The sequence below is a fragment of the Staurois parvus genome, unplaced genomic scaffold (assembly GCF_062004578.1).
Source record: "Staurois parvus isolate SC_StPar_1 unplaced genomic scaffold, SC_StPar_1.0 ptg000226l, whole genome shotgun sequence".
NCBI lineage: Eukaryota > Metazoa > Chordata > Amphibia > Anura > Ranidae > Staurois > Staurois parvus.
Window position 1 is genome coordinate 3,898,230 of NW_028318022.1, and position 16,034 is coordinate 3,914,263.

The 16,034-nt window shown below is 38.4% G+C and overlaps 1 protein-coding gene across 1 annotated transcript in view; it reads left to right on the top strand.

Moving 5' to 3' along the window:
• The window catches only part of CSMD1 (CUB and Sushi multiple domains 1), a 2,075,474-nt gene that overhangs the window by 1,500,811 nt on the left and 558,629 nt on the right, over nt 1–16,034 (top strand). Inside the window, exons 22-23 of the mRNA XM_089679519.1 lie at nt 5,784–5,953; nt 11,237–11,393. Of these exons, the coding sequence (XP_089535645.1) occupies nt 5,784–5,953; nt 11,237–11,393 (327 nt within the window). The remainder of the gene's footprint in view (nt 1–5,783; nt 5,954–11,236; nt 11,394–16,034) is intronic.

The window sequence follows — 16,034 nt, forward strand, 5'->3', positions numbered from 1 at the left end:
TATTATGCAAATGTAATCCAACACATAAGGGTTATTTGATTAAAATATTCAGACTATTACAATCTTAGCTTTAAATATGGGATTTCAGCTGCCATTTATGTCACAGGAACAGTATGGAATATTTGTGCTTGTAACAAAATGAAGATGGTGTGTAGTCATAGCTCCACTAGAAAAATTTCAAATACCTGTTTGCATACTTAACAGTGTCCACATTACATTTATTTCACATAGAATGGATTATGATTTGAAATGTATTTGGAGGACAAATATTTATGCTGCCATGCTGATATGATTTAGGAGATATGTACATGCAAAAATTACCTTTTATAATACTGAAAGAGAATACTAAATAATTGTAGTATAAACAAGTGCATTGTATTGTGGTTTAATATTTCACAACCAGACATCACAATACAAAATGTTCTCAGTGAAGTTGTGCCTAAAAAAAACAGTGTACATTTTCACCTTTGTCACTACCTGCACTGCTGAACGCATGCATCTCAGATCCTAAGAAATGCCCATTCCCCTTCTCCAAAGTCTTCAGGGAAATGACACAGAGCTCAATAATGGCAAGCAAGGGAGATGCAATGGACCCAGAAGATTGACACTGGAAAGTGTTGGTTTTGAAAGGTCATTTCTCAGGAACAGAATGGCATTTAGCAGAGTGAGCGATGAGAAAAGTGAGCATGTACGGTCTTCTTTGGGGGAAATTTACTAAAATTAGAGCAGACAGAATCTGGTGCAGCTGTGCATGGCAACCAATCATGTTCTAGCTTTCAACTGAATAAGTTGTTATTAAAAGGAACTACTTGTAAATGTAATGAGCCTGTTGAATCTACAAAAAAAAACAAGTAAACGTGCAGCAAACAATATTCTTATTTTTAAAAAATAATTGGGATTTGGAGGAGGCTGAGAGCAATAGACGGTACTTTTTTTGAGTTAAGAGTACCTACTTGAATACATTTTTTTAACCTACAGTGTCACTTTAAAGTATCTAAAATCAAAACCTATTTTTCCTTTATTTTGGAGAAGATTTTGTACTCTGCAGTTTTATTGTTGTCTGTTCAAGAGTTCAGGCAGGGAGCTGTCCAGGTGGCTCAGCAAAAGAGATACAAACGTCCTTTCTATCTTGTTTCTGGTGAACTTCTAACTCCTTATTCCTACCATTAAGTTCCTATTTTAGCCATGTCTTTGCACTTCCTGTTTGCCAGATTATTGTGCTCTTCTCCATTTAACATCTTGCAACTTACACTCCTGCTGCCATCTGCATCTCCATTACCATTTGTTACTGACCTTTGGTTTGTTCCTTGACTGTGCTTATGCTTGATTTCATCCTGAAACCATTTGTTACTAACCTTTGGCTTGTTCCTCGACTTCTGTTTTATCCCAACCTGCAACAACTTGTTACCAACAACTTGTTTACTGACGATGCTTCTGCTTGACCCCTACCTGTTACATGCTCTGCTACACCCTGGCTTGCTCACCTCCTTGTGGGGCAATCCTGAGGACCCTGAACTGCCCCTAGCATACAGAGAAACCCATCTGCACCATCAGGAGCAGTAAGTTTTTAGACCCCACGCTTTGGGTGAGCCCACATAACCCACCAGGGGAATCTCCTTGTATATTTATCCTGCTGGCTTCTGTGTGAGCCTTTCCACTGCTATAGTCACTGGCCTTCAAGCCTGACCCCGATTGTGACAGTATCCTGATTGGGAAAATACACCTTCTCTACTTTTCCTAGTGAGCCTTGTATCTTGCACTGAAAGTGAGGAAACATAACAGGGTTTTAAACCTTTCCTAATCCAAAAAAATAAAAATAAAATTGGTTAAGGTTTGCTACAAACATTTATATCACAAAAAAGAGTAAAATAGTACAATGTTAACTGTAGCAATTAAACAATCAAAGATACAAATAGCTATTCTGTACTAGATTAAGGCAGGTCATACATTATGCAATTTTCTTTCCTTCATCCACAGGTCGAAGGAAAGAAAATTGCTTGACTCCCCCACCAACACAATCAGTGTTGATGGGGGAATTTCTTCCACAGAGCTACTGTGTTCTATCATCAGAGGGCCTCCTCAACTGGCAGAATACAATGAACACTGCTGGCAGCTATAGCCATTGGCAGTGGTCAGGGAAAAAAATGCACAGGCTGGTGTACTGAAGTTGATATACAAAAAGCATATGAAATCATAAAAATAAACACCTGCAGCACCACACAATCAGAGTGCAATAATTAATCACAGAGTGCAGCAAATCACATATCTATGTAAAGTGCAACAATTAACACAAATATAAATACATGAATCCCAAAGTGCAGTATGATATCACAATACAAATGAAGTATTTATGTATAGAAGTGCACAAAGTGCTAGTAAAGTGCAAAGAAGTCTTGTATAGTCCAGAAAACATATGTATTATAAATCCTACATGAAAGATTCATATTGTTGCCAGGCTTTTCCCAGTCTAAAAAAGCACCACCTTATGAAATGAGCACTCACCAGAAATTTTGCTAGGAATTGTGTAGCAAGCTTAGCATATCATCATAGGTATGTGTCATCCAGGGTAACCTATGCATCCATTCACAGTGCTTTCCTCTCCAGTTCCCAGCACCCAGCCAAGCTGTAGCAAATAAAAATCACACAGGAGTCAGCAAAGATAGTAATAGTGTAGTATTTATTGCGCCATTAAAATCACATGCATAGCATGCCAAACAAACGGACTGATAAATCAATGCAAAACCACTGTAACATAGAAAGCTGCTGCTGACAGATATGCAGCAATGTGACATCCACACTACATTTTCCATTCCAATGCATTTCAGCCAATAGGCTTTTTTCAGGGGACCTATGAATATGGACTATTCACTTGCCTGCTCTATTAAACTTTGATTAATAAGTTAATGTCATTCTATTTTCAAGATCCAAAAGTAGGACTTGTGGAAGATACAATGTCCCTGATAGCAATCACCACTTCCCTCTGCTTCTTAGAAACACTAGCAAAAATGTGGGAAGTTCCTATGTGAGAATTGCGGTTGTTTCAGAGAGTGAAAGTTAATTTGTTTGTATGCACATGAGGACACTTTTCAGTTTTTAGCTCCACTCTATATACACTATCATTTGATTCAGCTGTTCCAATCAACTTCATGGCCACAGGTGTATAAAATCAAGCACCTAGACATGCAGGCTGCTTCTACAAACATTTGTTAAAGAATGGGTCACTCTCAGGAGCTCAATGAATTCAAGCATGGTGCCGTGATAGGTTGCCAGCTGTGCAATTAGTCCATCCGTGAAATTTCCTTGCTACTAAATATTCCACGGTCAACTGTTAATGGTATTATAACAAAGTGGAAGCAACTGAGAACAACAGCAACTCAGCCATGAAGTGGTAGGCCATGTAAAATGACAGATCAGGGTCAGCGCATGCTGAAGCGCACAGTGCGTAGAAGTTTCCAACTGTCTGCAAAGTCAGTAGCTAAAGACCTCCAAATTTTGTGTGGCCTTCAGATTAGCACAACAAAAGTGCATAGAAAGCTTCATGGAATGGCTTTCCATGGCCGAGCAGCTGCATCCAAGCCTTAGAAGCACGATTTGTCACTCCAGAGAACACGTCTCCACTGCTCTAGAGTCCAGTGGCAGCGTGCACCACTGCATCCGACAATTTGCATTGCACTTGGTGATATATGTCTGGCAATCCGATGGACATATCTGGGCTTGGCAGTTGCCAGGAGAACGGTACTTGCCTGACTGCATTGTGCCAAGTGTAAAGTTTGGTGGATTATGGTGTAGGGTTGTTTTTCAGGGGTTGGGCTTGGCCCCCTAGTTCTAGTGAAGGGAACACTTAAGGCGTCAGCATGCCAAGACATTTTGGAATATGTAATGCTCCCAACTTTGTGGGAACAGTTTGGGGATGGCCCCTTCCTGTTCCAACATGACTGCGCACCAGTGCACAAAGGTCCATAAAGACATGGATGAGCGAGTCTGGGGTTGAGGAACTTGACTGGCCTGCAAAGAGTCCTGGCCTCAACCCAATAGAACACCTTTGGGATGAATTAGAGCCGTGACTGCAAACCAGGCCTTCTCATCTGACATCAGTGCCTGACCTCAAAAATGCGGTTCTGGAAGAATGGTCAAACATTCCCAGACACACTCCTAAACTTTGTGGACAGCCTTCCCAGAAGAGCTGAAGCTGTTATTGCTGCAAAGGGTGGGCCAATTATTATTGAACCCTGCGGGCTAAGACTGGGATGGCATTAAAGTTCACGTGCGTGTAAAGGCAGGCAATATGGCAATATAGTGTAGCTTTTCTTTAATATGGGCTGATAAGACCCTTGTGATTGAGTGAAAGACCTGTCAATGCCAAAGATAAATAAGAAGCAATTTAAGCAGCTATTTTACTAGAGAGGCAGATAGCTAAAGCATGTACCATAGATGGCTGAGCTTTAAGGCAAGGAGTGCATATCTTGACGTTCTGATTGTAGATATATTTGGAACAGTGATAGGGCTAAGTAGTCTACATACATGAGTTCTGGATTGTAAGAATTGTAACAAAAAAGAAAACAATAGAATCAGCCACATAACAGGAAGAGTAAAAATGTTGAAAACTCAAGCAACCTCAAGGGGCTGGAAACTGCTGCTATTGTTATTTAGGGGAAAGGAGAACTCAAGAGTAGGTCAGACTAGGTATAGGTGCCAATTTGATTTTTACCTGATATAAATGAATACAGGGTAAAAACAGGTACCGTAAATCTGTATCTGGGGGCTCAGGATAGAAACAAGTAAAGCTTTTTTTCTCAGCATCAATTTATCTAGGTTGTGAATCCCAGGTCAGTGATACTCTGCTGGGGATGATCCATTAACAACCCTCCTCTACTGAAGACATTGTTTAGGGAGATCCTTCTTTAATAATAAGTTTAGCTGGGTATTCCTATCCATAGGGAACTTGTGAAAGCAGACCTGCTTACAGTTACTATGGATGCTGTTACTTTTACTTAACGTCGACAAGAGTGATTATATTTGTTGCCCATGCCAATGTTTTATTGTGCTTTTTGATCAAGCTACTTTCAAATTCAATATAAACTTCATATTGATTTACACTAACTTGTGTGTGAGTCAATTTTACAGTGGAGATTTATTCTGGTCACAAGAGTGCGGTGGTGTCAGCAGAGGTTGGGCTTTCAGAAAGAGAACCTGAAAATTACTGAGCAACCCTTAAGGGGGCAATGCTCCATATAATAAAGTAGCTAATGTGGGTAGTCCCTCTTGACATCCTAGTTAACCTTTGTTAGGATCACCGTGTTTGATGTCAGTGCTGCAATTTACTGTGGACTGTTGTTTAAAGGGACAAAGCTTTTTGTAACCCAGTAAGTTCCCACACAATAAATTATTTGGAGAATGGGGAGGGATTAGTGTTGGCCAATTTGTTTATCACTTGATGGTAACTACCACTTGCTCCCAATACGTTCCCAGGTAATATAGAAATTGTATTTGTCAGCAATGCACATAGGATAATGCTCTGAATTGCACAGTGAATATGGCGATGCTAACTTTCTAAAACTGCTTTTACACCTATGTGCATGAATGCTCTATGCAATTTCCAGTAATCTCAGTTGGTGGCTTTAAATCAGAATTTAGAATGTTACATTTTAAATGTATTTCTTCAGAAATAGCTGTAACACTTTTTTAAAAAAAAGTTGTGTAATTTTTGTTATATGAACAATGAAGTACAATTAGAATTCACCATTTTTTAAATCATTTGTTTTTAATATACCCATTGTCTTCAGCTGAATGTGGAGCAACAATCACCGGAAATGAAGGAACACTGCTGTCTCCAAATTTCCCTGCAAACTATGACAACAATCATGAATGTATTTACAGAATAGAGACTCAACCAGGAAAAGGAATCCATTTAAGAGCTAGAACATTTCAACTGCATGATGGTGATATACTAAAGGTAAAAATAAATACATATATACTAATTTTATTTTACTACGATTTATTTATATTTGTGAACTCGTTGAATATTTGTTAATGAGAATCATTTGGAATCCATTGGAAATGTTCAAATGATTCAAATGTTCAATGTATAGCACAAAACAGTCCATAGATATAGATACAGATATGTTGGAGAAAATGGAGTGTGTACATGCAATATGGAGGTAGGGCAAGTATTAGAAATGCTGAGTTTACTATGTGAGCATTTTGTTTAAATGTATTGATGTGGAAGCAGTAAAGTCCCATATGAAAACATTTTTGGAATATTGGAATATTCTCTCTCTCTCTCTCTCTCTCTATATATATATATATATATATATATATATCATTTTTTAATTTATTTTTTTGCATATATTGAAAATGGCCAAAATTGTAGCATTTCAAATATATGTCAATACATAACAGTATGTACATAAGGGCGTATTACACATGTACCATGTAAACGTGTGCATGTTGGTACATACATTGAGTCATATGTGATCAGCATTAATCAGTAGCATGCCACACACACAATGTACCACCCTCAGTATCTCCTCTTCTTCAGCTCCTTTAGCCATACAGCCCTGGCTTTCCCTTGCTGCTGTCCTGGTCATTCACCTTTTCCCACTGTTCTCTGTCCCTTCTCCTTTTGGCCCCTCCTTTACATGTCTGGCCCACATATCCATGCCTCCAAAGTAAAAAAAAAAGAGTTTAAACTCATACAATGAAATGATGGAAATGAAACATTTGATGTTGGGTGGCCAGTAGGAGGAAAAATGCCCTGAGGTTGGTGTCAGAAAGATGAAAAATGTAAGAAGCTTTTAAGTGCATTATGGGCTTGAGATGGGGCTAAGGGGCTAGAAGACTTTGTTTGGGTCTTGATTTCACTGTGGTTGATAGGGGTTTCTGGAAGCATTTTAGAGCAATTCTGGAGGGGCTGAGATCTCTGAAGGGGGCTAGGGCTCTGTGAAGGAGTCGAGAGGGCCCTAATCAGGCTATGGGCCCTTGCCATGTAAGCAATTGTGCAGAAGAGTATTAAAAAACAGATTAGGATCCCCCCAATTCATACGAGACCCTTTAGGTCTATAGGTAAAAAGTAAAAATTGTATGTGGCCCCATTGAAAAAAGGTGTGAGGTTCCAATCAAATTACATATCGTACCGATTTTAGGGGGGAACTTCAAGCAAAAATCAAAAAAAAATGCATGAGTTCCCCCAAAAAATCTATACCAGGCCCTTATCTGAGAATGCAGCCTGGGATATCAGGAAAGTAGGGGAACAAATGTGTGCACCCCCCTCCTGAACCATACCAGGCCACATGCCCTCAACACTGGGGGGGGTATCTTTTCAGGGGGGACCTCCCTGGCAAAGCATCTTTTTCCTCCTGTTGATGAGGACAAAGGCCTTTTCCCCACAACCCTAGCCTGGTTGTTTTAAGGTCTGTAAGTGGGGAGCTTATTGGAATCTGGAAGCTTCCTTTAAAAGTAAGTGGACACCAAAATACCAGGCCCTGCCTATTCATTAACATAAAACGTAAAGTGTGAATAAAACTCAAAGTTTTTGACAAGTCTCTGTATTAAGTAAATAATCCCAGGATGTAGTGTAAAAAATCCTCTTGCGCTAAAAATGGTGAACAACTAGTACAGCTGCCAACACTCTCCTACTAATACCTAGTGTAGTGTACAAACATAAATAAATATATATAGTGTGGCGCTCAAAATAAATAAATAAATATCAATATGTGATCAATTAATATACAAAAATAACATATAATGATTAATAAAATAAATACTCCATAAAAATAATGACAATAATACCTCAAGTGATCACACTCTAAAAAATCGAAGTGTCTCAAATAAATATATAAGTGCATCCATAAATAACTCAAGTGATCACACTCTAAAATGAATCAAGTGACTTAAATAAATCACATGCTTATAATTACCATATAGGTGATCAAAAAATTAATACCAACTTAATAAAAAGTGTAAAAGTGCCAAAAAATAGTGCAAAAGAATACATAAATGTCCGTTCCTTCAAAAAATCAAATATAATAATGTTCTTCAAGTGATAAATCAATTCATGCAATAAACGGTGATACTCAATGGGTGATTTGTGCCAAAATCTTCTCCAAACAGTGGCTAAAATGCCTCCTCACCTCCTCCCTGCGACCCCTAAGGGCCAACAGGCTTGTAGGATCAACCTGGATCCTAGAATCAAAGAGGGCCAACACCTTTTCCTTCCTTCTTTGTCTTTCCTGGTGGGCCTCCTACTTCCCTTATGCAGCCAAGGTGCCTTAAAGAACAATGGCTCACCAATCCAGTGAGCCAAAGAAGAAAACACCCTCTAAGTGTAGTATTAAAGACTCCTTTATTTCCAAAATGCAAAGTAGCAGAACTCACATATCTCAGCAGTCCTCCCTCCTCACCGATGTGTGGGTACACCGAGTCCGCAGTCTCCGGTGCGCGGTGACGCACTTCCGGCGTGCAACGCCATCTTGCTACACCAGGAAGTCCCAATTCACATGCAGTGTACCCAGTGTAAAGACAAAGAAGGAAGGAAAAGGTGTTGGCCCTCTTTGATTCTAGGATCCAGGTTGATCCTACAAGCCTGTTGGCCCTTAGGGGTCGCAGGGAGGAGGATTGGTCATTATTTTTATGGAGTATTTATTTTATTAATCATTATATGTTATTTTTGTATATTAATTGATCACATATTGATATTTATTTATTTATTTATTTTGAGCGCCACACTAATCCCAGGATGTATATCCATCATCAATCACATTGGCCAGCACTGTAGATCCAGTCAATTATGATACCAATGCTTGCCAACCCTCAGAAAAACAAAACAAATACTGCTCACAAATGCATAGCCGGTCCTTTTGCTTCACTCATGCCAAATAACTGGTCTGGCTGATGACAGCTGATATATACAAAAGGACAAGGTCTCACAAGTGACATCACTGAACATATATTGACATGACTATATTTGGTCAATTGCAAAGATGCACTCTAAGTAGTGCCAGTATGTTGAATTAAGAAAGGAGCCTTGTGAGGCCTCTGATACATCAGTTTCTTATGTCTTGTGTGTTCCAGTCTTCACAATAAACATGACAAAACGTGTCTATTTGGAGTGCTGGTGAATTTACATCTTTGCAATTAGCTCTGGAATGGAACCATCCATGGCATTCACTTTGAGCACTCATTATTACAAGATCGAAGAGTGTGAGGAGTGCAGATTCTTTTTGGATTTTATAGATTTGGCTAATGATGTCACGGTTTCTCAGGATAAGACATGCATCAGCAGGAGGTATTTTTGGTTTCTTTTGATGAGTTGGCAGACTTTGGGCATTATGCTTGATGCTAATCTGCATCATAAGATGACACGATTGATGATAGATGTTCATTATAGGACATTTTGGTGTTTTTGTTTTAGTTAACTGCTTGCCGAATGCCTGCCCGCACTGCACTGTGGGTGAGCTGTGGCTGTATACAAAGCGACATACTGGTACATCGCCGCCTAATTTTGGTGCAGGCGTGTGCTCCCCATCCAGCACCCACTGTGCTTGCACACAACGGGAGCCTGTCAGCAAGTCCCAGCCAATGATTCACAGACAGGACCTGCTGATCGGCTGTGTGCAAGCACAGCCCAGAGCTCTTGTGTTGGTAAACAACACAGACCACTGAACCAAGAAAGCGAAAGGCATAATAAACTGAGAGATCGGCCAGTAAAAGCAGCACACTTTACAAACATTACACATGGTTAAGTATGTACAACCCCTTCATTGCCCTAAATGTTAACCCTTTCCCAGCCAGTGTCATTAGTACAGTGACAGTGCACAGTATTTTTATAGTAGTACTATTTACAGTGGTTTGTAAGCACTACCAATCAATATACACTTATTGATTTTTTTTTGTCAAAGAGGAGGGGAGGAGTGGCTGGATGGGGAAGCCGCTGCCATCAGTAAAGGCAGGAGGGATGGGTGGGGGCGTGATCTTACTGTGACCGCAGAAGAAGCAGACACAGCATGCCTGTATCTAAAAGACAGGAGCAGAAACCTTGAAGCCTGACCACATAGCACAGCTTGGCTGCCATGCTTTGTGTGGTCAGTTTACTATCAGGAGGAAGGAAAACACATGTAGAAATACATTTAAGAGCCAGTGGAATTTTTTATTTTTTATGTTTACAAACACTTAAAAGTGATATTAAAGGCTTATTTTTTTTAAACAACAAACACATCATACTTACCTGCAGTTGTTTTGCACAGAGCAACCCAGATCCTCCTCTTCTCGGGTCCCCCCGCCAGTGCTCCTGGCCCCTTCTTCTTGTCAGGTGCCCTCAGAGCAAGCATCTTGCTATGAGGCCACCCTCTACTCCATGTGTCTATTCATACATGGTGCCGTGGCTTGGCCCCACCCCCTCTCTCTTCTCATTGGCTCACTGGCTGTGATTGACAGCAGTGGAAGAAATGGCTCCCGCAGCTGTCTCAGCCAATGAGGAGAGGGAGTCCCGTGATTGCCAAGGCTCTAGTGCACATTGCTGGACGGAGAGAGGGCTTAGGTGAGTATTAGGGTGGCAGGAGAGCTGTTGTACAGAGAAGGTTTTTAACCTTCATGCATAGAATGCATGAAGGTAAAAAAAACCTTGAGCCTTTACAACCACTTTAAGTTTATGTGAATAGAATATAGAAATTTTAGTAGTATTACTACTATGTTTTTCTTTAAATTGTTATATAGTAGTTCATTTCTCATACCTTAATCCAAAAGTCACCTCATACATTGAGGAAAGATGTAAGATGACAGCTTAGCTTCAAATTTTCAATTTCCTTTTAATAGAATCTGACAGGAAGGAACAGAGTGGACTGTTTCTTTTTTCTTGCTCATTGATGATCTTAGAAAACTTAGAAAAGACACACTCTACTGAAATGTCACCAATCTTTTTTTTTCTTTGCGGCTGTATAAGTAGATTATCAAAAAAGGCTGAGGTTATGAAATCTCAAAGGATGCATACAGGTATAAATATTAATTGTATTGGTGAAGAAAAGGCTTGAAAATATTTGAAAGCATAATTGATTGTACAAGTCATGACAGCAATGAAATGTTTGGATCCTTCATCTGACCTGTCAAAATGTAACACTTGATAACACAATTAATCTTGGAGCTACTATAACAGTACTTGAATTGAACACAATTTTAGGAATTTTTTTACAACATTTTTGTTCTATGTTTTATTTACCCTTAATATACTCTTCTTTTCTTTAAGGTTTATGATGGAAAACAGAGTTCTTCCCGGCTTCTAGGTGCCTTTACAAAAAATGAGCTATTAAAGCTAATACTCAACAGTACATCAAATCATTTGTGGATAGAATTTAATACAAATGGATCGGACACTGACATTGGATTTCACCTAACTTACAGCAGTAAGTAGCCCAGACCATTATTTGGAGACATTCATTTACATTGTTATTTTCTCCTTTAAAAGAGTTGGCTTAATAATTATTATTGCTATAGTAATTTTTCCTAGTAATAAGTAACACATTTATGAGTTTTTAACTATCAAGAATAATGAGCCTTCAATATAAAATGGTCACAGTGACACAAACCCTATTGATGGCAATTTGCATATTTCAACTGGGCAATTAGTGATCTATTGTGTGAAAAATAATCAGGAAGAAATACAAAAAAAATTGATTGTAGTTTATAAATAGGCAGGATGAATAATAGAAGTCTAACACTGAAAGGTGACTTCCTCGATTTATATGCCATGAAGTGGCACATAAATCGGGTAAGTGCACCTATTAATTTTAGATCATTTTTTTTTATTTATTCAGACCATTAGAGTGCTGCTTCCCACACAAGTGTACACCAAGCGTAGAAATATTTTGAATTTACACTTGAATGATAAAAGCAAATAAAATTATCACAAGGAAGATAAATAAAACACGGTACTAGCTGATAAAATATTAGAGGTTGGGGACAAAAGTGAAATAGATGAAGTGAAAATACAGAAATACAGGTCACAGGTATGTGAAATATAGAAAACAAAAATAAAATAATAGTTAACAGTGACACAGCTATGTTACTTGCCTTGGTAAAGGAAAGTATAACTAAAGCTGGGTATACACTTTGCTTTTGTTTTTTTTTTCATTCAACCAGTGGGTTGTATGAAAAAACACTCACAGATTCCCACATCCACACAAAGAATGTGGATGCAGGGATCTCCCCTACTTCACTATAGCATTCTGACAGCACAGGATTCCCTCTAACCATTGGCTGCATCGGCTTATCAAATGCTGTTTTTTCAGCAGGACCATTCGACAGAAGCCATCAGTTTCTGTTGAACAGATATGGGTATACATAGATCGAAATTCTGCTGGTTCCTTCTAAACTGGATGAATTTTGATACATGTTTACCCAGCTTAACACAGAGACTTAACATATACTAATATCAAAGGGAGGACAATATTGAGCTCAGACACATCATAGCAGTTTCTTATGTGGTAAGCTAAGCAAAGGCCTGCTTAGGTAGCCTTCATATGCTGGTTTAAGCTTTGATATACAGAGTGTAAAGCCATTTTAAAGTTATGTTTCTAAGTTCTGAAGATTTTTATGTGCCAAAAGATCTATTTTTATTCTTGTAATTTTATTACCTTTTTAAAAATTAATTATACTATATATGAATTGCAAAAATCAGTATACCCACAAAATGATATATATATAACACCCTAGACACACAAAAAGTCACACTTTCTCCCCCAAAAGTCCAAAGTCAAATAAAACTTTCTTAGCGTCTGTGAATCTTCAAATATTATTCAGAATTCATACTTCCACTTGATCCATCTCCAAAAATCTCACTCTTTAAATATCCACGTGTGCCTCAAAAAAAACAAAAATTACATATAGTGCATTATCCCTATTGCATAAACATCAAATAAAGCTTATATTCTAAATCTCTGTGTATATTGTGTTCAAGATTTGCATTAATCACCCAGTGTCCACTTCTATGTGGCTGGATAAAATACTCTTACCCTAAAAATATTTTTACATAACGTTGAATCTCATTCCATAATAAAATCCACTCAAAAACTGATCCTTTGAATGCATCCTTATCTTCATAAGAATACCTCTGGAGAAAACATATGATAGTGTAGTATCCTTTAAACATATAATAATATGTGCTCCCCTCTTCAACACCACTAATGCAACAAAAGCCACTCGCCGCCATCTTCCAAACCATGCACCTTACCTGACTTAACCTCCCTGGCGGTATTCCCGAGTGTAGCTCGGGGTTAATTATCAGTGCCAAGAGCTATACTCAGGATTACACTACAGCGTTGCTCTGGGATTCCCGGTTTCATTTACCTTGTCCTGCGCTCCCGCGATGTCCCTCCTGCAGCGTCCCTGGCCATCTTCTCCGGCCGATGCCAGCATCCTTCTTCTGGGTTCCGGTCCCTGCAAGCATTGAGATGTATGGTGGACGGAACCGGCGGAAACTTAAAAGATTTTAAAAAGTAACATTCACTAAATACACTAAAATCACATAGTAAAACATTACTGTTTCAAAGCATTTCACATACATTTTGTCCCTAGTGCTTTGTCCTGTGCCCTGCCTACATTTTTACCGTTCTTTCTGCCTTGAAAGTGAGAAGCGTCCATGACGTCCAAAAAGCGTCCCTTTATGTAAAAATCGGTTTTAGACCAGCTAGAGAACAGCAATAGTAAATTAGAACCACTTGCAGAATTGAGTGATAATGATTCGTGGGGAAATTCGTCATCAGACACTGAAAACGATTTTGCGACTAAGTTCAGTGATGTGTGAACTTTGCGCTCTATTTCAAATTTCAGTGTTTTTGGTTTGATTATATTATTAAATTAAATGTATTATTATTATATTATTATTTTTATGATTATTATATTATCATTTATGATTTCGTGTTTCAAATTTTATCATCCCCGGGATGTTTACTAGACTCTTGTTCGGACAGATTTCAGTGAGTTATTCCTAAAAATTACAATCCTACAATAAAAAAACGACATATTTCCATGCAAAAAAATTTACCGCTTTGAGCACAGAAATATTAACATAATCATACCACTAGGGAGGTTAAATGCCCATTAGCATAGATGAGAAATGGCTACTCTCATTCCACACTGATCCAGCCTCCAATCTCATTAGGACATCATATCATAGGTCAAAAGAGAAAGACCATATAGTGTAGTATGTATTATACATGGGTCTCTTTTATTAAAACTGTGCTTACAAGAAAACTTCTTTAAAATCGCATATCTCCTCAATGTATCAGTATTGTGTCCATTCAGTAACAGCATATGGTATACAGAACCTCTCTCAAGATGGCCACTTCGCTACTTCTGGTTTATGTTCACGTCCGACGTCATGTCCCTTGACGCGTTTCGTCACTTCCGACTTCTTTAATTATACTATGTACTGTATATTTTTATGTATGAACAGATTTTCAGGGTATTAAACCCCAAACAAAAAAAAACTGTCTGGGTATCATTTAACCACTTGCCCTCTAAAGGATTTACCCCCCTTCCTGACCAGGCCATTTTTTGCGTTACGGCGCTGCGTTACTTTAACTGACAATTGCGCAATCATGCAACTCTGCACCCAAATTACATTTACATCCCTTTTTTCCCAATAATTCAGCTTTCTTTTGGTGGCATTTGATCGCCTCTGTGTTTTTTATTTTTTGCGCTATAAAAAAAAAAGGCTGACAAAAAAAAATATATATTTTTGACTTTGTGCTATTAAACATGTCCAGTAAAAAAATTAAAAAATCAACTTTCATCATAAATTTAGGCCAAAATGTATTCTGCTACATATCTTTGCAAAAAAAAACAATATGTGTAAATTAATTGGTTTACGTGAAAGTTATAGTGTTTACAAATGGCAGTGTATATACTGAAATTTTGTTTTTGTACTTTTTTTTAATAGTAATGGTGATGATCAGTGACTTATAGTGAGACTGCAGCAGGCATTCTGTGCACAGCCATGAAAAGCAGTGTGCATGAGCTGACAGGGTGGAGAACTGTTTGTTCACTAACAGTTCTCCCCCCCTGTTGGAGATGCTCAGCAATCACCGGACGCCAGCAAGTAATCACTGGCCGGGACCTGGTGATGGACAGCCGCGGCCTCGAATGATGGTGCTGTTAGGGAGTGCACGTGCCTCATACCCCAAAATGTGAAATCACATATATATGTATGTGATTTTGCTCACCTGTGCCACCCTGTAGCAGTATATCTGCTATAGGGCAGACGGGAAGTGATTAAATAGATCCTGAACAAAAAAATAAACAAATAAATAAAAAGTAGATTAGTATATCATTTTTGAATAAGAGTATAGTCTATACTCCAAAGACATGCTGGTAGGTTAATTGGCTCCTGACTAAATTGGCCTTAGTATGTGTATGTACAGTATGAATGTAAGCTATGGACCTTAGATAGTATACCAGGAAATAATTACATGCTAAAAATCCAACATGCTAGGTGTACCGAAGTTTATCAATGGCCTGCCCATAGATGTATCGAATATCGGCCAGTCCCTGCTGAACTGGCTGAGATTCAATCCCTCTATGGCCAGCTTAACCCCTTCACGCCTATGGGTAAAACAAATCTTAATGCCTGCGCACAATTTTGCAACATTGACGTGTTAGTAAAACCGTACATATCATCACAACTACTTTGTACATCCAGGTGAATTATACCTTGTTTTTTTCAGGACAAATTGGGCTTTCATTTGGTCGTAAATGGTAATGGATATTTCCTGATTTTTTTTATTATCAAAGGAAAACTGGCCCAGAATAGTAAAAAAAATATATTTTTTTTAAATTTAGCTGTGTGTTTCTTGTTACTACCATAACCTACCACCAAAAAACAACCCAAAATACATTTTCCAGCTCTTGATTATTGCAAGAATACCATAGATGTGTATGTTATTTGTTGTTTGTACCCATAGTACAGCCCAGAAACAATCTTTTTTTTTTTTTTCAACAAACATTTTTTTTCTCTCTATGCCAGGAGTTAGAGTGATACAATATAT